Source organism: Struthio camelus, chromosome 1 (assembly GCF_040807025.1).
Source record: "Struthio camelus isolate bStrCam1 chromosome 1, bStrCam1.hap1, whole genome shotgun sequence".
Classification (NCBI taxonomy): domain Eukaryota; kingdom Metazoa; phylum Chordata; class Aves; order Struthioniformes; family Struthionidae; genus Struthio; species Struthio camelus.
Genome location: NC_090942.1, coordinates 81,084,525 through 81,111,133, shown reverse-complemented (window position 1 = coordinate 81,111,133; position 26,609 = coordinate 81,084,525). Strand labels below are relative to the sequence as shown.

The 26,609-nt window shown below is 39.5% G+C and overlaps 1 protein-coding gene across 4 annotated transcripts in view; it reads left to right on the top strand.

Annotated features, from left to right (window-relative positions):
• LRP6 (LDL receptor related protein 6) overlaps positions 1-26,609 on the top strand; it is a 121,795-nt gene that overhangs the window by 74,730 nt on the left and 20,456 nt on the right. For all 4 annotated transcript variants that reach the window (XM_068952989.1, XM_068953016.1, XM_068952998.1 and 1 more), the window contains exons 6-12: positions 328-724; positions 1,252-1,423; positions 15,541-15,757; positions 17,292-17,581; positions 19,268-19,494; positions 21,763-21,947; positions 23,687-24,013. In XM_068952989.1, coding sequence (XP_068809090.1) covers positions 328-724; positions 1,252-1,423; positions 15,541-15,757; positions 17,292-17,581; positions 19,268-19,494; positions 21,763-21,947; positions 23,687-24,013 — 1,815 coding nt within the window. The remainder of the gene's footprint in view (positions 1-327; positions 725-1,251; positions 1,424-15,540; positions 15,758-17,291; positions 17,582-19,267; positions 19,495-21,762; positions 21,948-23,686; positions 24,014-26,609) is intronic.

Here is a 26,609-nt window from a genome sequence, read left to right as displayed (position 1 = left end):
CTGTTGACTTGCATAAAATTAAAGCATAGTGACTGATCTATTTCACTACCTTTAAAGGGGAGGATGTGGATAGAAAGCATGTCCAACTTAATTCGTTTTTGACAAGAAAATCACTGTTGAATTTTCTCTGTAAACACGCTTGATACATTCTGCAGAAAAAAAAATCACATTTGAAGCCTTTGAGTAGAATTCTCTGCTGCTGCCCATCAGTTTGGGCAGCAGTCAAGGTAGCTGGATTAGCTTGCACCATGTGTTACAGAATCTGGTTGAGTATTTATAGGTTTATTGCAGTTGTAAGATCATTGTATTTTTGTCTTGTACGTATAGGTGCCACTGAATTGCTACTTCTAGCCCGCCGGACAGATTTGAGACGGATTTCCTTAGACACTCCAGACTTTACAGACATCGTCTTGCCGCTAGAGGACATCCGTCATGCCATTGCCATTGACTTTGATCCTCTGGAAGGATACATCTATTGGACCGATGATGAAGTTAGGGCCATCCGCCGCTCGTTCATCGATGGGTCAGGTAGTCAGTTTGTTGTCACAGCGCAGATCGCTCATCCTGATGGCATTGCTGTGGACTGGGTTGCCCGAAATCTATATTGGACTGACACTGGCACAGACCGTATTGAAGTTACAAGGCTTAATGGGACCATGAGAAAAATCCTGATATCAGAAGACCTGGAAGAACCCAGAGCTATTGTGCTGGATCCCATGGTTGGGTGAGGAGCTGTTCGTGAGCATGTTCAAAATATTAGTTGTATAAGAGAAGATGCCTCAATGTTCCTATATGCAGATAATGGGAGGTGATGATAAACTACTTCTGAGTCTCCAAAATGAAAACGTTGTTTACAGTTACTGCTTTAAGGCAGAAGGACTACTGTTCCCTATTGACGACCTAGCTAGTTGTCTTACATGCCTTTAGGTTTTCTTCTTCTCCTGTTTAAAAATAAGTTTTGGGGCTGAGTGGAACTGTTTGTTTATTCTAGCTAGTAGCACTGGTTATGCAGTTTTTGCTCAGCAGATTAAGTTTTGTGTAATGAGTCAGTATGTTTACATCTCAGTGCTATTTTGAACGTGTTGGATGTCACTTCCTAGGTAGAGGAAATTTATCTGGCTTTGAAATGCCCTGTTCTGAAGTGTATATGCTCTAGCTATGTGGTTTGAGGGGAGGGTAGTCAAGAAGAAGCTATTAACCCAAACTTTCAGTAGTCACATAGTAATTCTTAAGATTTTCTTTCTCTTGCAGATACATGTACTGGACGGACTGGGGAGAAATCCCAAAGATCGAGAGGGCAGCGTTAGATGGCTCAGACAGAATAGTGCTGGTGAATACCTCGCTTGGCTGGCCAAATGGACTGGCACTGGATTATGCAGAAAGCAAAATATACTGGGGAGATGCAAAAACAGACAAAATTGAGGTTTGTAATTGCATCTGCGTTTTTAATTCCACAGAGTTATAGAACCTAGTTGTTCTGCTTTTGTAGGCATTTTAATTCTGATATGGCTCACAAGAGCAACATGCTAATGGTTGCTTTGTGCTTTAACAAACAATTCAGTTTCTTCTCTTGCTCTGGGCAAGTCATTTGCTGTTTTTCCTCCATTTTTCTATTTCTAAAATGGTAATAATATCCATGTGGTAGATCCCTCCTTTTAAAAATATTTGAGGATTTGCTAAATCAATCACTTTTTAGACCATCAGGAAAAAAGCCTTTTATTAGGAGTAACATTTATCTTATCTTAAATTTATTTTTTTGTTCTTTGTCCTGTTCAGCTCAGATGCAATTGGAACGTATTTTTAAAAATAAATGTTATTTCACATATAAACATTTTTACTCCTAAGAATCTTCTATACTTAGTCTCCCTTGTTTTATTAAGATTTCAGCAGGGAAATAGGCTTTCCTTTCTTTCTAGTGTAATTTGCTGAGGCATTCAGTTAAAAACAAAATGGAAGAGAGGGCAAGCAGCATTTCTGAAAATCTTGAGGGTTTTTTTTTTTTTTTTTAATATAATGCTTATGGAAGAAATTTGACCATTTATTATCTCACTGTCAGTCTATGAGAATATAGTGTTGTTTAGTATTTGTTTAGGTTATTAGAGGCAGAAGTTTATTTATCTGGAAGCAAGAAGCCTGCCTACCAACTGGTGCAAGCTAGTCCTAGCTATCTTTGCTATATCCTGATAGACTTATCTTCCTTTTGTTGAGCTGTAGCCTTTCTTAGTGAATCCTTAACCTTGCAAATATTTTTCAGCACTTATCAAGTCAGGCACAAAATCTTCTCTAGCTTTATGAAATTTAGTTTTATTTATTTAAAACTTCAAATAAGACAATGTGAAATCATAGTCCCATGCTGGAAGGTCGCGTAACTGTTTGTTCTCCCTCAGAGTCAAAGTAACTCTAGTCTTGCAAGCTGATTTGCTTTGAAGTACTCCTTGGGAGAGCCTCAGGGAGCATGGTTTTCTTCATCCTGAAAACAAGATTTATAGTCTATAATTCACCTTACTCTTTACCAGCTCTGAGAGAAGCAGGGGGGGGAAGAGACTTAGTTGTGCCTAGGGATTTATTTATAGCAGATTGAGCGCTTCAGCCCTGATACTGCCTAGAACTTGAATCTGTTTTGCAAAAGGGAAGTTAGGCATCCTCCAATCTCGTGCTTGCCAAAACATTGAGTTTTTTTCATGCACTTCACTCTTACTCGGACCATGGTTCCATATTCATTAATAATGATTCTGTTCAGAGTTGGATCAGTTTGTGATAGAAATTTTCCTCTAGATCAGGCATGAGCTCACTGTTGCAGTTCTGTCAAACTGACTAGAACACATGATTGAATGTTTATGCCAACATTATAAAGTCTGTGGCAGAACAGAAAATATCTGATCTCATATAAAGTCTGCTGGGACAATTTCAGTTTCATTGTTTTTAAAGTAAAGTAAGCCAGCAGAATAACTTTGTCCCAGGTTGTCACATAGCCTCTACGCAGGAGGCTATCAAGAAATGCTTTATCATTTTAAGATTTCTAAATTAGTAGTTGCTTTTTTTCCTATAAAAGACTCCTAGTATTAGTGTTATGATTTTATTGCCTTTTCCTTTTATAAAAAGTTTTTTTTTAACTGCTATGAATGTGCAAAAAATCTTGAAAAACGAGGCTAAAAACTTTAAAGCAGCAGAGAAGACATTCACCACAAATTTTCTTTGTTTTTGAATTTTAATGAATTTTAATTTTGTTTAGGGAGGTGAGGTTTTTTTTTTTGATTGCAGAAGGTGTCAATTTGGGGAGTGTGACAGAGATCTATAAAATGAAGAGAAGTATGTACAAGGTGATTAGAACTGGGTTTTTTTGGCCTCTATTGGTGCAAGAAATGGACATTAGTGAATGCTACTGGCAGGTGGTAGGTGCAAAACCAACAAAAGCAGATGGTTCTTCAAACAGTGTGTGATAGGCTGGGGAAATGGTTGTGGATGTTAAAAGCTTACATGTGTTCTTGGGAAGATTGGACAAGTTTGTGGAAGGGACTTCCACTGAAAGTTTACTAATTAATAGAAGTGCCTTCTGAACCACACGTCAGTGAACTGCAAATTTTTGGAGAATCCAAGAATTTTCTTGAAAAGTATCAGCACATGTTTGCTCTACTCTTACACTGTTCTTTAGGTATATGTTTTGATTAGTCTCTGAGACGGGATGCCAGCATGGATGGACCTTTGGACCAAACCTCTACAAGCCCCTCTATATCCATTGTGTTGAGACCATTTTAATTGTTGACGCCTTGGGGAGTCTTAAATCTTTTAGCTTGTTGCATTGACTTTAGAGAAACTTAATGTTCTTCCTTACATGTAACATTATTGCTTACTTGCCGTACTTCAAGAGTGCAGAAATGGGCTGAAAATTGATGATGACAGTGATGGATCAGAATGCACGTTCAGCGCACGTTACAGCTGCTGTGGTCAGTAAAGCGTGGGAAGGCTTGTAGGATGAAGCAGGGGAGTTCATCCGAAAGAATGGTTCAACCCCACCCAAGGGTAGGGTACTTGGAGTGAGTAGGTTGAGAGAAGAGAAAGGAAGATTCTTGGGTGACCACACCACCTTGCTTGCTGTATGATCACATAGTTGTTTTTCACCTTAATGTGCTAAGTAATGCAAAGGTAATGCTGAGTTTCTTTAGGGATGAGTCTTAGTGATTTTTCTCCCGGATCTTGTGTGGCCTCTCTGTAATTTACTATATGCGATTTATTTGGTAGACGAGAGAAAATTCAGAATGTAATGACACTAGCTAAACCTATGATAGCTAAAATATTGTTAACGTTTTGAGTCTTCCTTTTTGTTCCCACTGCCTTTCTCTCCTATGACAACCATGAATCCTGAGGAGATTTGTAACACTTTTCTTGCCCTTCCCATCCATTTTTCATATCAGTTTAGTAAGATGCTTTGGCTTTCAGTAAATGTTTTAAACTTACATTTGAGGGGAGAGTAGTGGAGGGGTGCAACATGTCAAAGGAGACAATTTGTGACAGGATCAAACGGTGAAACTTGGAACTGGACGTGAAGGCGTCTGAGTATATGCCTGATCCCTGCCTTGCTTGCGTGTCTGCGTGTATATCTGAGGGGTGAGGATAAGAGCAGGAGGAACAAGTCTGTGTCGTGCTATTCTGTGTAAGTAGTTTTCCATACTTGATTTTTAAATAAAGGGTGCTTTTTTGTTTTGTTTTTCCAATATGCAGAATTGCTCAAAATCATTATTTAATTGCCACCCCAGTGAAACGAATGTTGCTTGCAAGCTATGTTTGTGGTTTGTTTGTGCGACACATGAGCTTTTATTATTTATTTTTACACACTGATTCATGCTCTGCTGTTCTGGAGCCCCCAGACGATAATAAAGCATCAGCAGGGGTTAATGGAGACTGGTAGGGGGTACAGCGGGGAGCTTTTGTTCCCATTTTATCTGGCAGCCTGCAGCAGGCAGAAGCAGGCTGTGGCTCAACAGCTTCGTCATTTATCTCGGTCAGGTTTCACTGCTGATAAACTTCTATTGAAATGGATGGCTGCTATTGTGCTTACCAGTAGGGAAGATTTCTCATTGACTTGCTACAGGTTTAAAGCATTTTCCTGCCGAGCTATGAGGTTAAAAATGTATGATCTGCTCTGTTGAATTGGTCTTGTGTTTTCCTGCTCAAGTGAATATTTGTCTTCTGAGCACGTACGCTACCTGTTTTAAGGCATAGGTTGGACTTAAAATGGCCAGCAACCCCCATGTTGATAAAGCAATTATGGTTCTGTGTGTGTGTGTGTGTTGAGAGGAAATAATAACGATATGGCTGATTTCTCACAATTTTTCAATCTTTGCTTTGTTTTTTTTTATTCATCTTCTTTCCTATTCTCCATTTTCAGAGCCAGGGATGACACCCACTTACACCTACTAGTGGTGAGTTTAAAGAAAGGACTCACTGCCTCCTATACAAATTCCAACCATTATCTAGTGATTTTTGAGTGCAGCTCTAACTTGAAATGTTTCTGCATTCCCAAATCTATTAGCTGTGCCTAGCACTACTGTCTCTAATCCTCATGATTAATATGGAGAGTCTTATATGCTGCTGTTTTTCAGCATAAGTACACACAAGCCTTCAAAACCTAGCCTTGTCGGACAACAGAAAGTGGATGCTGCTAAGACTTTTTTAGCAAAAAAATCTTGAACAGAGAAGACCTTTTTGTCTCTGACCCAGGAGCGAAAAGCCTGGCATCCAGAGAATGCTCTAATTCATATTCTAATCCTGAAATTGCAGGGCTACATTTTCCTCTGATGACAACTCTTTCAATTTTACCACCAGCCTAATAAGGAAATTTTGTTTTCTAAGCATTCTCCCTCTACTTTCTGACTGAGAAATTTTGTCTCATAGCATTAGTCTTTGTATTGTGAAATGCCCATGTCTTGTAAGCCTGATTACTGATCTCAGCCCATCCACCCTGCTTTGAATCAGGGATTTGAAAACTGAGAAACAGAAACCATTGAATCCCTGCTGTTGAGCACATCCGCTTTTGTGTATTTGCATTAAGTTTTTGCAGGAATTAGAAATGAAGTAGGTGAAGCAAATACTTAAAGTTGCTTTGCCTCTTTATTCTGCCCACAGTTCATTGTCCACCTGGTTTGGATAGTTGTGGCACTTGGCAACTTCATTCAGCGAAGGACATCAAGGATGTGCAGCAGGGAGCGGGGGTGGATCCCCCTTCTCCATCCCAGTTTCAGCAGTTTAAAGTTTACTCCATTGGGGGATTTCCAGCAATTTCTTAATGCGTACTAGGACTATACTGAGAAAATCAATGATTTTTGGAATAAGTACTAGGATAGGGGCTTATTTTTTAAGAATAATTAGTTTAGCCTTTGTATAGTTTTCACTTGAAAGTTTTCTTTTGAGCTGCTGAATGAACTTAGAGAAGAATTAAATTTCATGACACAGATCAGGATAAGAAGCCTATATTACAAAGCAAACAAATGACAGCCACAGATCACATATTTGCAAGGTCTCCTGACTATCAGAGTGCCAGATCCCAGAATTTGAGTGGTCTCTTATTGCTGACTGTACTCTGGACAACGCTTACTTGGGAGGGAGCATGGATGGCAAATGCTGAGCCAGGACTTCCTGACATTGTAAGCTTGCCATTTAAAAAAAAAAAAAAAAAAGTTATATTCCTCGTTTGGATTTTAAACGTAGTGCTGCAGAATTATCCCTTAGGCATGTACCTGCTGCTGCTGTTCAAAGTGTTTTAATACAAAAGGAGAAAAGACAAAATGTATTTAAAACATCCATGTTACTTTTAGATTCAGGAATATAAAAAGTCAATTTGTTGTTGTCTTTGATAAATACAGTATATCTAAATAAAACTGAAATGTGGAAAGTTTGATTCCTTGGATACTCATTACAAACCACATCTGTTGAGTAGTTCTCAAAGTCTTCAGGGATCTACTCTCAACAGGATGCCATTCTTAATGGAACAGATGAGAGGTTTCCAACACCTCACAGCAAAAAATGAGGACACAGAGGGAAGAGTTTGTGTAGATACCAGCCAGAACTCTTGTCCGAGGCTGTCTTGATGCTGTGAGCTTAGTACCAAGCTTGGTATTTTTCTAAGCAGTGAAATTACTGTCCTAAAAATAATGTGATATTATGAAACACTTAGACATTCAGTATAAAAATGTTTCTTGTGTTGTAGATCTGCACTTCTCCCTGAAATCTGCGTCTGGTTTTCATCTAATGAGGTGTAGATATCGTCATCTCATTAATTTGCACTATGTTGCTTTTATAGAAAATGTCAGAAATTGGCACTTCTGCAATATGACTAAAGTAAATGTCTAAAATAGATTAGATCAGTCCTGTTCTAAAAGCACCTTCTTCTTTCTGTTAACTGTGAGAGAGCCTAGAGTGGCCATGTCAGAGGCAGATGTCTGCACTTGAGACAAATTCCAGCCTGAAAGTCCTGCTGGCTTCTACAACCTTTTGCACATTATCATTAATAGTAAACGTTTACCTTTCTCAGCCTGGGTTGTTCCTTACAGCTGTGCAGCCTCGGCCTTTCCATGTTGGAATTTCAGAGAGATGTCTACAACCTTTGTTTACAGATGTAATAAACATTATTTTCTTAATGGTAGCTCTGTAAACGCCATGGCTCCCAACAGGTTAGCATGAAACTGATTGAAATACAACCTTATATCCCACTAACGTGTCCTACATGCATCCTAGATTTTTCCAATGTAATTAGGAAATTACATTTTAGTTCACATTGTTGTCTCACATTGTCTCTTACTAGGAAGTAAGGCACTTTTATTGGCAGTCAGTATTGGCTACCTGAGGGAAAAGACAAAAATCCTTCAAGCTAAAATAACCAGAGCCGTTTTCCAACCTTACTGAGAGTCTGATATACTTAAAAACAGTATTCAGAGGCAAGCAGGGGAGTGGTGTGCAGAGATATTGAGCGATGTCCTACATTTTTGGTTCAGCTGCGTAATGTTAGTCTGCCATTGTCCCTTACTCTCCTATATAGATATATAGATAAAATATTTTTTTTTCAAGCTTAATTGCATTTCTGTACAAAAAAAGACTGTAGTGCTTTTGGACCTGGACTTCTGCAGAAGCATTCACATGACTTTGTGATCCCTCTCAACTAACAAAATCTAATTATTCAGATTTCTTCACCCAGGGTTTTTATTTGGCTCTGAGTTATTGTAGTCCTAATTGTTCTAAAATATCAAATATTTTATGTTTCTGATATTTTCCATGATGATGTAGCTATGTAAAGGTCTAATGTCAGTGAGAAAAAGTCTGTAGGGAAAGTTAATAACTTTCATTAGCCTGATCAATCTGTAGAGTGGAAACAAGCTTTTGGGCATGCAAAACCCTTGGAACTGAGATAATTTAGCTAAGGGCAGAGCTGAACCAATGTAAAAGCTTAGTGCCACCAACAATGAAAAACGATTAAGCGTCCTTTCCTCCTGCCTTGCACTGGTTTGGTCACTCATTGGACTATTCCACCAACCAGTTTACTTACTTGAAAAGCGGGAAACCTTCCACATTTTTTCTCTACAAAAAATTAGTTCTCGTTGCTCATGAAGGAGTGTGAAAAGCACCAAGTCTTGCAGAGGACAAGTGAAAAAAGAAAGGAAGGTAGTGGGAGGAAGTACCCTGGGAGGGAAGATGAGAGAACAGGGTTTTTGTCTGTGTTCAAAAGCATTAGGGGTTGTGTTACCTAATTTCCTCTTGTAAAACTGTCCCCCAAATCACTGGGGGGGTGGGGAGGGTTCCAGTTGCTTTAAGCTAGCCTCCTTCGCTTCCTTTTTGCAGCTGACTAGAAGCAGGCATACAGCTGCTCACAGGAGTTAGCTGACAAATGGTAACCTGCAAAAATCACAGTAATTTCCTTGCTTCTGATCCTCAGCCTGTACCCAAACTCTCCTATTCCCCTGTAGGCTATGCCCATGTAACACAACACCCTCACACTGTTGCCGCTCCACCATATGTTAAGAGATGTTAACGTATTGAAATTGATTTCTATTGTTAAGCATCTATATTCACCTGAATTTTGTTTATTTTTTAACTTGCACTAATGATAATTAGTGTTTTAACTGTGGACCACGTTTTACTATTAAATTGTCTTCTCACACGATCCTCCTTTTTCTGTGAAAATCTGTCTTCTCATCCTGTTCATTGTTTCAGCTGTAATTTTTGTCTTAGGCCGTACTTAACAGTTGTAGAGTTGGCTGGAGCTCTTTGGTTTCTGAGTCAAATATAAGGGGTTCCAGGTGTTCCTTCTATTGATTTTTCAGGTTTTCACCACAATAAAGGGATTTCTGCCCATTTCATATCTAGAATATTCCTAAACATTTTGGAATTGATGAAAAATGGTGTTGACAAGTTAATACTGACAGAATAATTTCCTCAAGTTGAGTTTAAAGTGTTGATCACTCAGTCGAAGAAGGCATAGCTGTGAAGGACTTCTTTCTTTCTAGAGGGAAAGACTAATTAAAATGGAAATTTAAATAAGCATGTCCCACTTTCCTCCTTTAGAGTTGTTGTTTTATAGCAGGTACTTATTTTAATTGTGTGACATTACTGCAGTCATAGCAGTAAACCCATTCTGATTCGTTTTGTTTATATTGCTTAAGAAGGCAAGTTATTTGAAAATACTGAGTTCTCAAACCCAGTCTGAAAAAATGCTAATGTAATATTCAGAAGGCATTCTAGCCATTTTTAAGTGGGATGCTGCCCCAATTTTGGTTTTTTTTTTCCTTAACCAAATAGATTTAACGAGTTAGTGTTGTTTTTCACTTCTCTGATATAGTGAAGTTCATGTATATTTAGGTGGAAGATGAGCAGTCATATCCTTGATTAGCTGCATCATGAACTGGGTCAGTGTGTGTTTAATCAACAAAACAGCACACAGCGTAAGTATTTATCATCAAATGCTTGGGTCTAAAGTAACTGAGCCTACACACTGAATATTCCTAAACTAGTTCAGGTATAACGAAGGCATTCTTCAAAAGCATTTTCCATGGTGTTTTGAAATATCTGGACTGTATGTATTACATTCAGTACTTCACAGCTGTTTTACAGTAATACTTTTTTGCAAGCATCTCATGCAGAGTAGTGGGGTTAATGATCAAACTCACTAGAATTTGACTTTTTCACCTTGCTGTTCCTAGAGTGTGTTAGCATGAGTGGGGTTGAAATTATGAAGGTGATAACGCATTCTTAGGTGTTTCTGCTCTCCTTCAAACTAGCTTGTCATTAGAATGTCTTCAGAGTTTAAGGTCTACTTGGGAAGCGATTACCTCTTTTTCTGTGACATCTACTTTATTTAAGCCTATGGGAAACGGTAGATTGTCTGGATTTTTTTTTTCCATGCTGTAAGGTAAAGCATAACTATATCTGAGAATTTATTTGAACATGTACAAATGAAACAACAAGCTAGTGTTCTTTAGATTTATGGGGTTTTTTTACGTAGGGCAGGGCCACGTGACATGCAAAGCCTTGTCATGGAGTCCCAGTGTTCTCTTATTCCTTATCCTTCCAGAAGGAAGATAAACTCTGTGGTCTCATCCTCCCTTTGATCTGGGGAGAGATGGTTTCCAACTGTGTTCCCTGCTAGGAAGCCTGTGGAGCCGGCACAGTGATGGAAGTACTTGAACAGGACACCTGAGGGTCCATACATTAAGCGGGGTGTCCTTGGCCCGTCTAAAGATCAGTAAGCTGTAAAAAGTGCTGAAGGAGCCAACAGAAGGCTAAGATCTCTGTTGTTTAATTGCGAAAACTTGGCTGTCGATTTTTAAAATCATGGCTTGTGTTCAAGTTATTCCTAATATTTTGTTGCAAGATGATTGCATCTGAAATTAGAGCAGTTTGTGGATTTGGGGTGGGGAGAGGTTCTTGTCTTTTATGCTGGGGGTGGGGATAAAATGAAGTTTTGGCATCATCTGGTATTGTAGCTGGTGACTTTCAGGCCATCACAGAGGCCTATTCAATTCTTGTAAGTCATTTTTAATTTTTTTGAAGCTAGAGTTACCCCTTCTTATAAATTTTCCTTGATCGCTGACTCCCTCCGTTCCAGTCATTCTGAGAGACAGTTTAGCATGCATGATATTTAAATGCTCCCTGATTATTTATAACCACATCCAAAACTAAGCTCTGCTCATAAGTTTAAGATGAAAGGTAGCAGTTTGCACGCTGACACCCTGCTTATGGCGCTAGGTTAATTATGAGTAAATCACATCAGCTTTGTCCAGCACAGTCACCTAAATTTGCAATGGAAAGTACGTTCCTTCTGGGGCCTGTGTGCTGTCTTCTTCTGAAGTCTGTAATATTGAGGGTGCCTAGCACCTTATAGAATTGGGCTCTCATGTCTGATGTTGATTTAAGTATGGCCTAGTATAGACAGCCAATTTATATTGTTAGCATCATCTCAGTGCTGTGGATATGTGCTAGTATGTATCTGCCCAGTCTCTGCCGCTACTGACCTTAGTTTTTTAGACCCGAATAAGCTGCTGCGCTTGCTTGGGGCTGTGCCTAGCTTTGCCAGGGCTACTGTACTAGCTCTAATCAGAGCTGAGTGTTGTTTTCACAGATGAGGCAAATATAATGATTGAGCTCTAGACTTAAACCAGTCAAATGTCAAGTGTAAATTACTGTGCATTCAAATCCTAGATTATCAGAAAGGTAAATTCGCTGCATTAGCCTATTTATCACGGTTATTACTGGCGTTCAAGAGTAAATTGAATCCAGGGTATCTGGCAGCAAGACCCACAGAAAATACATATATATATATCACTTTGTATCCAGTCTTTAGTTTTAAAATAGAAATAATGCTTCTAAATTATTAAATTTTTTTCATTATTCATGCTGACCACTAAATACTTAAAATATGATCACGTTTTCATCATTAATTAATTAATTTTGCATCAGCTGTATTTTTACGAGGCCATAGGCTTGCATTCATTATTGTTCTAGGATAAGCAAAGCCCTTATCCATCAGGCAGGACACTTGGTGGTACTTTGGAGGGCATTTAATTTTTGTCTTTTGCTTTATTTTTTGTGGAACTACTCGCCCTTTCAGTAAAGGTAGTGTTTGTGGCTAGGCCACATCTGTTTCCTGTTGTAGTCTGTATCCTCACTGTGGTTTGCAGTATTTCGAGTGGCCTCAGAATGTGAAAGCCACACCACATTGCGGTCAGAGCAGCGTAAACCGCTGGAGACACTGGCTCGTAGTGGGAGGTGGGTTTCTCAGATGGGGATTCAGTGGGGCTGGTCTTCACTATGATTTAGGGCTGCAGAGAGGGAGTGACTACATAAAGCAGTATCAACTGGGACTCGATTGTTACCTGAATTTCAGTATGTGAAAAGATTATGCCGAAATCCTTTGGAACAGGTTGATTAGTGATTGTTTCTTTTTCTTTGTGTTTGTTACGTGACTCATTCCTATATCCCTTGCCACTTTCCTCCTGCCTTACAGGAGTCTGCTTGGTTTGGTAGCCTATTGATAAGATTCTTGTAAAATCTCCTAAAACGCAGCCAAAGGAGTGCAGGCAATGTGATGCCATGGAACTGTTCATATGACATGAGGTGGTGATGCCCAGCTCCCTAGTGGGCAGATGTTTTAAGTAATATCACACAAGTGTGCTCCAAGAGGATTTTAAGTACGGGTTGGGAGTATGGTGGCAGATGTGTACTTTCAGATAGGCATCTATTTTGTCTGTTTGGCCTAAAGTTTTCTTTCAAAATAACCTGTACGTGGCAAAGCACAAATTCACAAAAAGCAAATAGTTAATACTGAAGTCCTCCCTTTTCTTCTCCTGACTTTCTTTCAGAATAAGTAAAGCTTATTTGCAGCTCCTCATTTGAAGTTCAGCAAAAAAGTTCACCTCGTGGTGTAGCTTCCAGCTAATTCTTTTTACCAGTAGCTAAGCACCCCCATAAATAGAGAAGTTTCTTCCTTTTTTGAAGAACAAGTAAAAGTGTAGAATCTTACGATATTGCTTCATGATGAAAAGTGATGTTTTAATGGTTATAAACACATGTTTTTAGTCAATTCACTTTGCAAGATCCATCCGTTTCCATATCTATCTGGTCTGCTTAGCAAGCACTAATTACCATGTATTAATTAGATGCAAGCAAATGGCTCATCTTTATAGTTTAAGGGGGAGGAGGAAACAAGTCATCCCAGAAATTTAATATGACTACATTATGGCAAGAAAGGGGTGGTGAGTAAAGGATTGGTCAGCTTTGCTCAGTGCTGATGGTGGTTTCTTCAAGGCACAGTGAAGTTAAGGACTGTAAGTCACAGTTTACTTTACAGGTGTTGAAGCTGCGTCCTTGCTTCTGAAGTTGATCGTTAGTCTGTTGTTCAGCAACCTCATATATCAAAACAGAACGAAGGAGGCATGCTGCTAGGAAGTGAGAGAGCCAGCAGATGCTGAAATGTTCTGAAGTAGAATAAATGCAATAGCAGAGCTTGTTTTCTAAAGGAAGTCCAGAAATTAGGCAATTATGCTGGGCTCTGAGCCCAGCTAAACAATCTGTGATAGGAAAAGCTATGTTTGGAGTTAGTTATCAGGGTAAAGGACGTAAGCTACAGCATTAGGATGGTAAATATGCCCTAATACAAAGTGGAGCTGCAAGTACCGTGCTTGATTTTTTCAGAAAGATCTCTCACATTTCACTAAGTAATGTAAGGAAAAAAAACATTTCACTAAGTAATGCTTATCTTATGCATGTGCATTACAGCATGTGTGTAAGTGTACTGCATATACTACTAGACAGAAGCTTTTTCCGTAATTCCACGGAATAATTACGATTTTTTTTAAAGTAAGTATGGAGCTTATTCCGACAAGCCAGCAAGAACGGAGACCCCCTTACGTTTTTCTGTAGGAGTTGTGCTCATAAAGATTCAGTTCCCAGCCTAATGTACTGAGAGAAAAAGGAGTGACACCAGGAAGTTTATGATGGGGAATTCATTTAAGTAGAAATGAAAATATTGTGGCGATTATAATGTATTCTTCCTCTTATTTTTGTTTTTTTTTTCTTAGTGAATTTAGAAATAATTAATCTTAATAACTTGCACATGTCACCCTGTCCTGACAAAGGAATGGGTTTCAGTTCTGTTTCTCTCTTTTCCTTCCTCCTGTGCTTTGGTAAGCAAAAGGTAGGAGTTGTTCCAAACTAGCCTTCTCATTTCTCATGTGCTAGGAAATTCTTCTGACCACAAAACATCATCAGTTACTGCACCCATTGATCCTGAAGGTTGTCATTGCACAAGTCTTTAGATTTGAACCGTGTACAGACTTGTCCATGACTATCTAATTCCGCCAAGGCAGGAGTGAGAGAGATTTGAAAATAGTGATTTAGTAAGTCATCTCTTTTACTAGTGCTAGTGTTCCTTAACCTGGAATGCCGTATCAGAAGTCCTTGGATAATAGGAAGGCTGTTTTAATACATTTCAAGGTTTAGTATGCTACCTTGAATACTTAGTGTGAATTTTGTGAATCAAGTTGTCTTGGGAAACTTTTAGACTGAGGTTATTTTTGGGAGGGTAGCGTGCGTGCATGCAGGAGAAGAAAAAATCCTAAAAAGTTAAAACAAGCAGAAATACTTGGAAGGAACTCTCCTATATATCCTGCTAAGTAATACTATAAAATTGCAGTGCTAAATCATTTTTAAGCTTCTCTTGAAACAGAAGGCCCCTTTCACTCCTGTCAGTATGGTAATTTTTATAATAATACTTGGCATTCATAAGATACTTCATCACTTGAACATGTATGCGTATGCTTAATTAATCCTTTCAGTGCCCCTTTGAGGAAGTTAGGTATTACTTCTTTCTAGCAGAAAAGTGACACAGTGAATTCAAGTGTCTTGATCAAAGGCACACAATTATTTACAGACCATTAGTGTTTCTTCTAGTACAAAAAAAATTGAATTTAATTGTGAAGAATGTAAAGCGGGTTCTTTATTCAGACTTGGGAGTATAAGCGTATTCTGGCTCCCAGAATTTGAGTAGCCTCTTATTGCTGTCTGATCTGGGCAAAGCTCACCTGGGAGTGACTGGTGACTACATGATGCTGAGCCAGGGCTTCCTGATATTGTAAGCTGGTCTTCATTTGTGTAAAACAGTGTCTCGTGTTTAAAACTGAACCAAGAGAGGTAAGTGAGAAATGGGAGAGCGACAACATCTAACAGGCACATGCAATGTTAGTGTAGAAAGCATGTATTGTAAGGATTGTCGAGTCATAACTTCACATTATGATCTGCCTATGAGAACAGCCTTACGTACAAGGGATCCTCCATGGCTTTCAGAACGATGAGTGCCTTTGCCAAAATACAGCCTTGTTTTATTAGGCTGTTATGTAACACTGATGGCATTTTAATGGCTGGGAGATGGTTATTGAGTTTAATGTATAAATCTGGAGCAGCTGATTAATTAAATCTCTGATAAACAGTGGCAGAATTATTCTGTATACATGAAAAGCCATTTCTCATGCAAATGTTGGTGCACGTGTGTATCCATAGGTCATGAACGCTGACGGGACTGGGAGGAGAGTGCTGGTGGAGGACAAGCTGCCGCATATCTTCGGGTTCACTTTGTTGGGAGACTACGTTTATTGGACAGACTGGCAAAGACGCAGCATTGAACGCGTGCATAAGCAAACTGCGGAGAGAGAGATCATCATAGATCAGCTGCCTGATCTAATGGGCCTGAAAGCTACAAACGTTCGTCAGATAATTGGTAAGCATGACTGCAAATCAGGCACAGGCTGAAGGAAATGAAAAAGTGCCCTGGGAGGGTCTAACTTGGGTAGCTGTTTACTTCTAAAGCACACGCTACCAAACTTTCTACCAAAGACTGTATGAAAAATCGATAACTACATTCAATTCTAGTAAAGATAGGCAAGTTTGTTTTAAAAAATGAAATAAGATAGAAACATTCAGCAGTGGGTTTTTTTCAGGCATCACTCTATACCAGGTCAACTTTTTAGAAATGGGCAGAATCCAATTTTGTTATGTGGTAACTTGTATCTCTCAGTATTAGCAGTGTGCCAGCGAGGCTGCAGTTTCACGGGATGGGGTGAGTCTTCTGTAAGCTTCTTCAGTTCTTTAAGTTGACAGAACATTAAGCCAGAAAACAAACAAGCACCCCTCACCCCAAAAAGGGGTAATTTCCTGCTGCTTATGGAGTAGGAACAGCTCATGAGTCTGAACAGCACTGGATCCAGTCAGCAGAGAGGAAGGATCAGGGAAAATGAGACCATCTCTTTCTAACAGCAGCTATTAGATTAGCCCAGCTGTTTATGAAACTGCAGCTGTAGCAACTTTCCATCTTGCAATCTGAACATGTGCTGTCAGTATGCAAAAGCTAAGAATGAGCCAGTTTTAATCTGTTCAGTGCTTTTAAAATGAACACTGCAAAATTGTTTTTAAAAATAGCTGGAAGTACTTTCTGCTCTGTAGCGTCAGTGGTGTAAACATGCAGGATCTAGCCTTAAATTGGCTATCAAAATACTGGTAGCAGCATAACTGTGGCATCACAGGCACATCAGATTGCCTGAATTATCCTGCTATGTGGGTAAGGCTTGCAACTTCTTGCTGCTGTGTCTGGATTGTACCCCAGGTTAACCCTAAATTAAATGTAGTTGAGGTATATCTTTGCATTGCTGCTACCACATTAGCAAGTTACCCTAAGGTACGCATTTTAAATACAACTCTTTCCAACTGCTTGGCTAATTCAGCTTGGTAATGCTGGGCCTCTCTTAGTAGGTAGATTTCCAGTGTGTGCATGTACACAGGCTAGTACTGCAAAGAGCTATTTTATTGGAATCCTGGAGGGAAGATGCCATTGATGCGAAAATAGATCTGCAATTTTTCCATCTCTAGGAACACAACTGGGGTATGTAGCTGGACTAGGGTACTGTAAAAGAAGGAAAAACCTTGGCGCTTAGTTACTCACACACTTGCTTTCTGTTCAGTGCTTTTGTTGTGAATCAGGTCCCGTAGCTGTTGGAGTCCAGATCCCTTTCCCTACTACTGCATTTGTTTTAAGGGGTCAGGAAAACAAGTGTTGGCCTTCCAAACAAGTAGAGTAACTAATCTGTCTAAAGGTTATAAGAGACAAACAAAAATGAATTAATTGAAATAATAAAGAGTGAAAAACTGTGTGTCTGTCTTAATGAACTCATAGTGTCATTGATGTGTGTCAGGACTGGCTTCATCTTCCAGATTAAGTCAGTGTGTAATGATTACTTTTGCTTTTGTTGCATGTTCAGGTACAAACCCTTGTGCAGAGGATAACGGTGGTTGCAGTCATCTTTGTCTGTACAGACCTCAAGGCCTTCGCTGCGCTTGCCCCATTGGCTTAGAGCTCATCAATGATATGAAGACCTGCATTGTCCCAGAAGCTTTCCTACTGTTTTCGCGGAGAGCAGATATCAGACGAATATCTTTAGAAACTAACAACAACAACGTTGCTATTCCGCTCACTGGAGTCAAGGAAGCTTCTGCTCTGGATTTTGATGTGACAGACAATCGGATTTACTGGACTGACATTTCACTGAAGGTAGGGATGGAAGATGCTTTTGCTTATTCAGTGTCTGATATTAGGTTGTTAAAAGGTTCTTAGATGGATTGACAAACATGTCTTACAAGATTTAAAGACTACGTAAAAGAACTTGTTCTGACGAAGAGTGGCATACGTTTTCGTTATACTGACAGCATTCCCTCATATAGATCGTTTAAATCTGATGCGTCCGTTCTCACATAAAGGATACGTTTGCAAAAATAATAAGTCAAATTTCTTGGCAGAAAATAGAAACCTGAGTAGAATACCATATGGCAGGAGGTTTGAGGGATGACAGATGTTTTGCCAAACACATTTAATGGTGGGGGGAAGCTATGTCTTGGGTCAGGAAGTGAAAATAGGTCTTACCTATTCATTATCTTATATAGCCATTGCACATGAGCCATATTATGACTCACAGGTTATTGTAAAATAGGTCTAGGGTTTAGACTGGCAAATCAAGCAAAGGTTAAGGGTAAGTGTTTAAAAGTGGTGGCTAATGGAGTGACAGAAATCTGTGTGTTATCTGCCTACTATTCTCTGTTCCCAGGGAGTCTAGTCATTCACCTTCTTTTTCATGGCTATAAATGTAGTTGGAATTGTGAATGCCAAGAATTAGCTTTTAACAAAAGAAAGTGTTCCGCAGTTGGGTTGCGAGCCACGTAAACAATAACTCACGGCTCTTTACAAATGAAGAATCATGAAAGTTAAAAACAGTGTTTTGAGTGAGTTTGAGGTGATTTAGCTGAATTCTTTAGGTACAGCATTCATTTGAACTGTGCTTGAAATGAAAAGAAAACATGGATCCCCTGAAGTGTTGAGGGTGATACAGATGAAGACTGGAAAATGCACAGTTCTCTGCTGTGTGCTGTCATGTACTGGCCTAATTTGTAGCTAGCATCCAACCTGGGGTATAAACCAAAAATTTACCTGCGAGATAACTTCTGATGTGTGAGGAGTGTGTGAGGAGGAGAATATTAAGAGTACTTCGAGGAAGCCTGTGTTTGCCAAACAGATTTTTGTCCCAAGCTAACGCCATTCTTTGACTTCCAGGCTTCTAAGTGGTCTCAGTAAATCAGAAAATGCCTAAACTCTGATGTATTATTAAAATATAATTCCGACTGTATTTGCTGTCGCAGTCTGGTCTATAATGACAAGAGTTAAAAAGTCTTTTGAATAAAAGACCAAGAAGAAATTTATCTCTAGTGAAATGAAATTAAACCATCTTGCGCTACTGAGTTGGCCATCAGGTTGTTTCCTTCTGTTTGCTATTCCATCCTGAACTTTTTCATTAGGCTCCTTTAAATATTGTTCCGTGCTATAACATACGTGCTTTAGTATAGGCCTAGGAGGGCCAAAATATTTCTCCCTCCAAAGCTGGCACTGAATCGTTAGGGTCGCTTTGGCATGTAGACTGCTTAATTGACCCAGACTAGTCATCCCATTTATTTCCCCAGTGAAACGCCATTGTAATTGATACAGAAAATACTTTCAGACAGTACAGTAAATCATTACTTCTGAAAAGAAGCATTGTTTGCCTTGCAAATAAGTAGCATATTGTAAGGTCCTCTTTCCTATGAGATGCCTAAAATCTGAAAGTTTTTAAAAAGCAACAAAGGAAACAGCCAGCCCAATGACAGATGGGTAAAGTTTCTAATTTGCCTGCGTATCTTTGTATCCCTGCAGACCATCAGCAGAGCATTTATGAATGGCAGTGCACTGGAACATGTTGTAGAGTTTGGCTTGGATTACCCAGAAGGCATGGCAGTAGATTGGCTAGGAAAGAACTTATATTGGGCTGATACTGGAACAAATCGCATAGAAGTGTCAAAACTGGACGGGCAGCATCGCCAAGTGTTGGTGTGGAAAGATCTCGACAGTCCCCGGGCACTGGCGTTGGACCCTGCTGAGGGGTAACTTGCTGATTTAATTTTATGTTTGTGAATGTTGAAAAATAACATACTTATTGTTGGGCATGCTAGTTAGGCATTGCATGTAAATCCAGAGAGAACTGAGCAAGGGAAAATAGCCTGGTAATTTAGGGTATGAAGGCTGGAGGAATATGCTCTTAATGTCCTGAATAATCATTAAGAAAACCGCACAAAAATCGGAGAAGCTCATTAAAAAGGGATTTATATTTGGTTTTTTAATTAGCCACAGAATCAAAGTAGCTTTAAGTTTATGGAATTCATTAATTAGAAAAGAACCATACTTGTCCTTTTAAAATGAAGCTCCTTTTTATCACAAGTTGGGGTCCTATAAAGGTATTAAATGATTTAACTTGAAAGTGGGAGATGAAGCTTATTGTCTGAGAATAAGGAAGGTGTTTGTTTCTTCAGATAAGGGCGCCTTCTTTGTTGGTATGGACAAGGGAGGCAAGGGTAGAGAAATAGTGGAAACAATTATACCTACCTTTCCTTGAAATGAAAGATTTCCTGAGAATAAACCTCTCAATTGGATTCAAATGAAATAGTGTAAAAGTAGGGCAAAAAAAAAAGTGGGGGGGGAGGGAGATATGAAACTGCCTAACTTATAAAATAGCTCTCCTTACCATGAAATGCTCATTCGGCATTAACTAGTTACTGCAAAACCTTTTTGAGGAGCCAGTATTGTATTTATTTTACACATGAGGAAACGCTTCATTTTCAGGCATTACGAATTACTAATTTGCAGTGACACTGTGAGAGTTATAGCAATGCAGAAAACTCAGTGCTGTGCAAACACAGACTTCTTACTTCATTTCAGCAAAGGGGCGGTCACTGTCTCAGTGCTTAGTGAAACAGAGTCAGAGTACTACCCCTTCCCCAGTGGGAGGTGTAGATGGGATTCAGCCCTGATGTGCTAGGGTTGCCTGGACAAGTAGGTTGGAGAGCATCTGAGAGCAGACTGTTAGTTGCTCAGTTGCAACAAAATGTTGCTTTAGATGTTTCTAGTTTTATACCAGGAATATGTTTTTTTCCAAGGCTTATTATAATTCAGTGTTTACAGATTGGGGGACATTTAAAAAAAAAAAAAAAAAAAAAGAACTTGAATTTAATGTTCTGCAGAGTACCAGAGCTCTGTTTCAGAGCTGGAACAGAAGTAAGGCCCTTCATCACAGAAAGGAACAAAATTGAATTCAGTTTTGGGCCAAACTGTCTGCTTCATCTACTGTTCTTTAGCTGGGTTATGTAATTGTCGCTCATACAGAAGTGTTCATGGCATTGCTGCTATTGGGGCAATTCTGACACTTGGATTCCTGTTGTGCCTGATTTGCAAAATTTTCAAGTATTAGAAAGAAAACTTTGTAAGTATTTCTGGTGGCTAAAGAATAGCCCACACCCTTGAAGATCAGTTTCTGAAGCACCCTGTCCCACTCTGTTGTTTGGTTGAAATTAAAAAAAATTTCACAGATTTGTTGGTTACTACAGCTTGAGATAAAGGTTAACATTGGCTAGCTATGTCTCACTTTTAAAATGGTATTAGCTTTACATCTTGGAAGAAGTGATTAACTGCTTGATATCAAAGGTCAAATATACAGCCCTCTGCTCTACCTGAAGAAAATATTAATATGTGGAAGCCTGAGCTTCTGCCAAATGAGGCTAAATTGTGATGTGAATCTGTAATAGCTTGCATATTTGCTCCAGCGGAAATGCCATACAGTTCTGTGGCATTCTGCCATCAGCTGAAATGTAGTACGCTGCTACACAGCTGATTGAATTAGTTGTGCAGAGATGAGCAGCAACACCCACTAACAAAAGCACTCTGCATCCCCCTGCATTCCTACCATTTTTATTCCTGCACTTGTTGGACAATTGAGTAGAAACAGAAGGCGGTTCTTGCAAAGTATCACGGAAAATACTGTACTAAATAACCAGGCATAAATGAAAGTACCCAATTGCCAGCCTTTTATCTCTTAACTAATGTGGATTTGTTAAGATTGATGTACTTTCATAAAGAAGTTGCTGGTGAAAATCCAGCCTAAATTGGAAAAAATAACATTGGGAGCACTTTGAGGAAATCTGTCTCACTTCTTTGCTTGTGTTTTGAAAAAAATATTTAGTGTAATGAGGCCTAGTAAATGATTAAATTCATAGCTCTTGCTTTCTCTTATTCTTTCTAAGGATTTTTCTTTTTTTGCTTTGATTTTCCACTTAAGTTCTCTCTTGGATAAGCATGACTTTTTTTTGCCCTGTAATCAGGTTTATGTACTGGACTGAATGGGGTGGTAAGCCGAAGATTGACAGAGCTGCTATGGATGGGAGTGAGCGGACTACTTTGGTACCAAACGTGGGGCGTGCTAACGGCCTAACTATTGATTACGCTAAAAGACGACTGTACTGGACCGACCTTGATACCAACCTAATAGAGTCATCCAACATGCTAGGTGAGCCCCAGAGCCCTGGGCTGTGTGGTGGGGATAGTGCCACTCTTTCACAGTTTCTTAAGGCAAAGTATTGCTTGGATAATACAAAAAATACATATCTTAAGACCAAAATAGATTTTTCTAAACTCTCACACCTTTAATAAATATTTGCTTCTATACTTGATGGTTATGCAACAGAGCATTTGATGAGGCCCCAGTTTTCTTGTATGCAATATAGTTGCGCATGAAGTTAAAATTATACAAGCTGTGCATGTTTTCAGTTATATATAGGACAAAGCTGTCAACTTTTAGTGTTTTGGAAAGTCTTGTTTTGCTGCTCTTGAAGAGTGTTGGCAAATATATAGCAAACACTTCATTGTCTGAAGAAAGGTAGGGGGAAAGCCAAGATAACAACAGCTATTTGGCAGTTTTCACTATGTAATTTAATACAATTTGGCTTTTAATCTTTGTTGCTATCTTCGAGGTTCAGGCGTTTTTCCCAGAATGCTGCACGCCAAGGAGCTTTCCCTGGCCAGTTGTGGTCGCCAAGGAAGTTCTCCCTTACGTTAGGGTCTGTGTGAGCGTTTTATAAACTGATCCTTACAGCTAAATGGAGGTGCAATATATTATTCTTTCAGTGTCCCAGAGGTGGTGTACTGGGGTCCTGGACCTTCTAAGGTTGGTTTTTGACATCTCTGCCACCATGGGAGTGGAATGCGTTATTGTACACCACATTAGACAGATAAGTGTTGTCACTAGCCAATGTTTAACAGGCTGAAAGAGTTCATCTACTTTAAACTGCACACTTGTGATAGTGGGACCAAATTAGAAAAAGATAAAAACAGGAAAATGCATTCCTAGGAATCGTAAGTAACAGAAAAGCTTTTCTTCATCTTCTCCTGCATTTCATTGTGCTATTGAAGCTGGCTCAATACCCTGCTATATCCCTTAGAACTGATGTGTAGAAGTAGAGTTTTGTCTTTCCCTATGCCTGTGGCTGATGATGTCAGGATGCACAAGCAGCAAGCTTCTCCTCCGTGCAAGAGGGAATGACTTCTCTTTTCATAATCTTCCACTCATTTTCTGTGAGTAGACACCAAGACACCACATGGTAATGAAGCATCAGGTGATCAAAGTCTTTCCCCTTCCCTTGCCCAATGCTACTCTTTAAGGTCTCTTAACCTTTCTGTGCTATATGCAGTTAACTGGTTCCTGTCTTGAGTTTCCCATTGCTCCTTCCTGTTAAGACATTCTGGAGACAGATTAGTTTAACTTTGCGCACTTGATTTTTCTCATCACACGATGTGGACTCTTACTCAATTTTGTCTCTGTAAGCAGCGGGCAAAGACCCAAATATGGTGCCAGAGACAACAGCCTGGGAATTCAGGGTCAAGATATCAGATCCCCTGCAGAGGACGATCCTGTTTATTCCAAGGAAAAGGCAAAGGAGAGGATCTTCCCAAGAACTTTGATAATTTTCAAAACTGAGGTTTCTTTCTTTAGTAAAATAGGTTCTGTTCTGTGACTCACAAGCAAGATTAGCATGTTTCTATGATAGGAAAAGGTCCCTTAGGTTTTTGGATGGTGTTTTGAATATTGCACATTGTTGTATAGTTTACTTTTTATGTTTGCTTTAAAGTTACTATTGTAAAATTATATTTTAACCTCTCTGTATAGGGGACATGTCTTACAGCATTGCCCAACATCCATTCTGTCTCCAGATAATTCTACTTTTTCTCTCCCTTCCTTTTTGGAAACAGGCCTTGACCGTGAGATTATCGCTGATGACTTACCTCACCCATTTGGCTTGACTCAGTATCAGGATTACATTTATTGGACAGACTGGAGCCGTCGCAGCATTGAACGAGCCAACAAGACCAGTGGCCAGAACCGAACTATCATCCAAGGGCACTTGGATTATGTTATGGACATCTTGGTCTTTCACTCCTCTAGGCAGGCAGGCTGGAACGAGTGTGCTTCTAGCAATGGTCACTGCTCTCATCTGTGCTTAGCCGTACCCGTTGGTGGTTTTGTGTGTGGGTGTCCAGCTCACTATTCCTTGAACTCTGACAACAGGACTTGCAGTGGTAAGCCATAATGTATGGTAATAAATTTCAGAAGCAGATGACCTTCATAATGAATACAAGCATTGTACTGGGGGAAAAAAGAAGAGTTTATTTTTTCACATGAGATGGATAGGTTTGCTTTGCTGATAGGCCCAATTAAAACGTGTTTCTCTTTTAGATACCAAATATGTGTTTGAAATCTTTATATACTCCTAGCATCCCTTCCCCCATAAGAATCAGGGTATGTGACCAAATAAAGATGGCAATAAAAACATGTATTTTATTTTAAAGTATAAGCTTCTAATAGGAAAATCCTATCAGCCTTTAAGCGAAGGTAGGGTATTAACAGTTAAAAAAAAAAAAAAAAAAATCTTGCACCAGGCCAGTACTGCAGTAAAATATGAAAAGACAGACCTATTGAACCCTTTTACTGGCTGTATGAGTTAAAGCTGCGTGAGTAGGAAAGCTGGAAATACTTTTGGTTTCATATCTGTATGTCCACACCTCTCAAGCACTATGTTTGCTTGCTTATTTATTTGTTTCTAGTCTCACCTGACATAAAGGATATTGGAGAGTTTGGCGTATATTCTGGACTTCTCGTAGCCTTTAGGTGGGTTAATATTTAAGTCTGTAGCACTCTTATTTGCTGGTTGATGAGCTGCTGGGGTGGGTTGCGCTTCAGTACCGCTCATAGCCACAGAGGTGTTTCTTCTGCAGCAAGGAGAGGCTCAGCTCCACCGTCTCGGCAGCACTTCCCATTTCTGATTTCAGTGCAGCCAGGCCCCGTTTTTCTTCATTGTTGTGTAGAATATGAACCACAGGGCCCCTCGGGCTGTGTGTAATTAGTTTCTAACCAAATAATTTATCCATCTCTCAATAACTGGCTGCCAGTGAAGCACTCATAATTTTGGCAGCCACGCTGGATGGCTGATTTCCACTGGTGTCATTCAGATTAGTCAGTGGGTTAAGAGATGCCTGGTACAGACAGATTGTATCTCGTCTGCATTATGCATGAGTAGAGAGCTCCAACTGTTGTTTTAAGCCAAAAGCAGGGTTGCTTGTTCCATGAATGCCACCTCACGGAATTTTTTGAAAATCATACCCTTTGGAAAAGTCTACCTTATCTCCCTTGTGTGTCCTGTATTCCTTTTCTCCTTTTTTATTACGAGGGATGCTTGTGTGACAACTGGATCTTTGCGTTTTAATGTTCTCCCTCCTTTCTGCAAGATCGAGGCGCGGTTGGCAGCACCCTGGTGATTACTGTGATTTGGTAGGTGGAGGAACTTGACTTCCAGTGAAGAATAAGTAGCAAAATGATAAAAGATCATGTTTTCTTTTGAAAATGCTCTCGGTAACAAAGAAGCAAGAAAAATACTGGAAACACATTGCGAAGAAATGGAACTGTTTCACCCCAGTGCAGTTTAGAGTCTTTCAGGAGCCATTAATGGTTTTCTTTGTGCCATATTCCAACCTGGTAACTTTCCAGCCTCTCATTTGCACATAATTGGAGACTTAGGCTTCTCTGCTCATAATTTAATTTTTCTCTTGGCCACTATAATTGAAGCATGAATCGTTTTAACTTTCTCTTGCCTGTTTTACTTGATCATATGTTCCTGAACATTAGTATTAGCTAGCCTAAGCCCTGTCTAGAGGCCAGTTCCTCCCTTTCTGGATCAAGCTGCTCGTGTGTGTATAGGTTGCGGGAAAGACACAGTCCTCCGACTAGATCCGGTGTCTCTTTAGACCTACCATGTGTTGTGAAGTTTGAATGCAACGTTCCTCTGGAGACGTGCTCGCTGCACTCAGTTTACCTTCCAAAAACATAGTGAAAAATATGTGACTCTTGGGAGGGAGAATGTTAAAAACTGGGAAGCGATTTCCAAAATCATTGCTGCTTCAGAGACATGGGGATTCAGAGGAGGAAATTTTGCTATTATTTTTTTATAATGAACCATCCATTCAAAGTTGGAAACCAGTGGCTCTTAGACAGTGAGAGGCTCTCTTTAGGGGGGAATAAAGAAAGGATATTAGATACTTGTGACAGTATGTTTGCCTGTACCATTTGTTTTATCCTAAGCTTTTATTCCTTTGCACTCCTCTCTTAACTGGATACTGATAAGGATACTGATATTTTCTGAATTTATTGTTTTGCTGTATACATTAAATATAAACTTTGATTTGCTTTTATTGTATTTTCTTCTACAGTTTAGACCTAAGTAGAAGAAGGTTTAAATTACTGGAGAAGTGCTTGGAGGAGAAATACAGGTTTCCCCGAAAGCAAAAATAACTTGCAACTAGCTCTGATTTTTTTATAGGATGTTAGAATTGAGTGTTTGTTGCCAAGGAAACTCTTCCCCCACCCCCTCTCCCCCCCCCCCGCCCCGCTTTTTTCCAGCAGCCAGAATAAGCGTTCAAAGTGTATGCCTAAAATAACAAAGAGCGATGATGTTCTCTGGAAGACTCTTGCTCCATCTTCCTCCCAAGGTGCTACCTTACCTGTTTTACAGGCTGGATTGAATGAGAGCAGCATCCCACTGCTAATCTCTCCAGACCTAAGATATAGAAAATTGATTATACAAATGTTGGAGGCTGCAGACTGCATTTCTGGCTGTTGGCT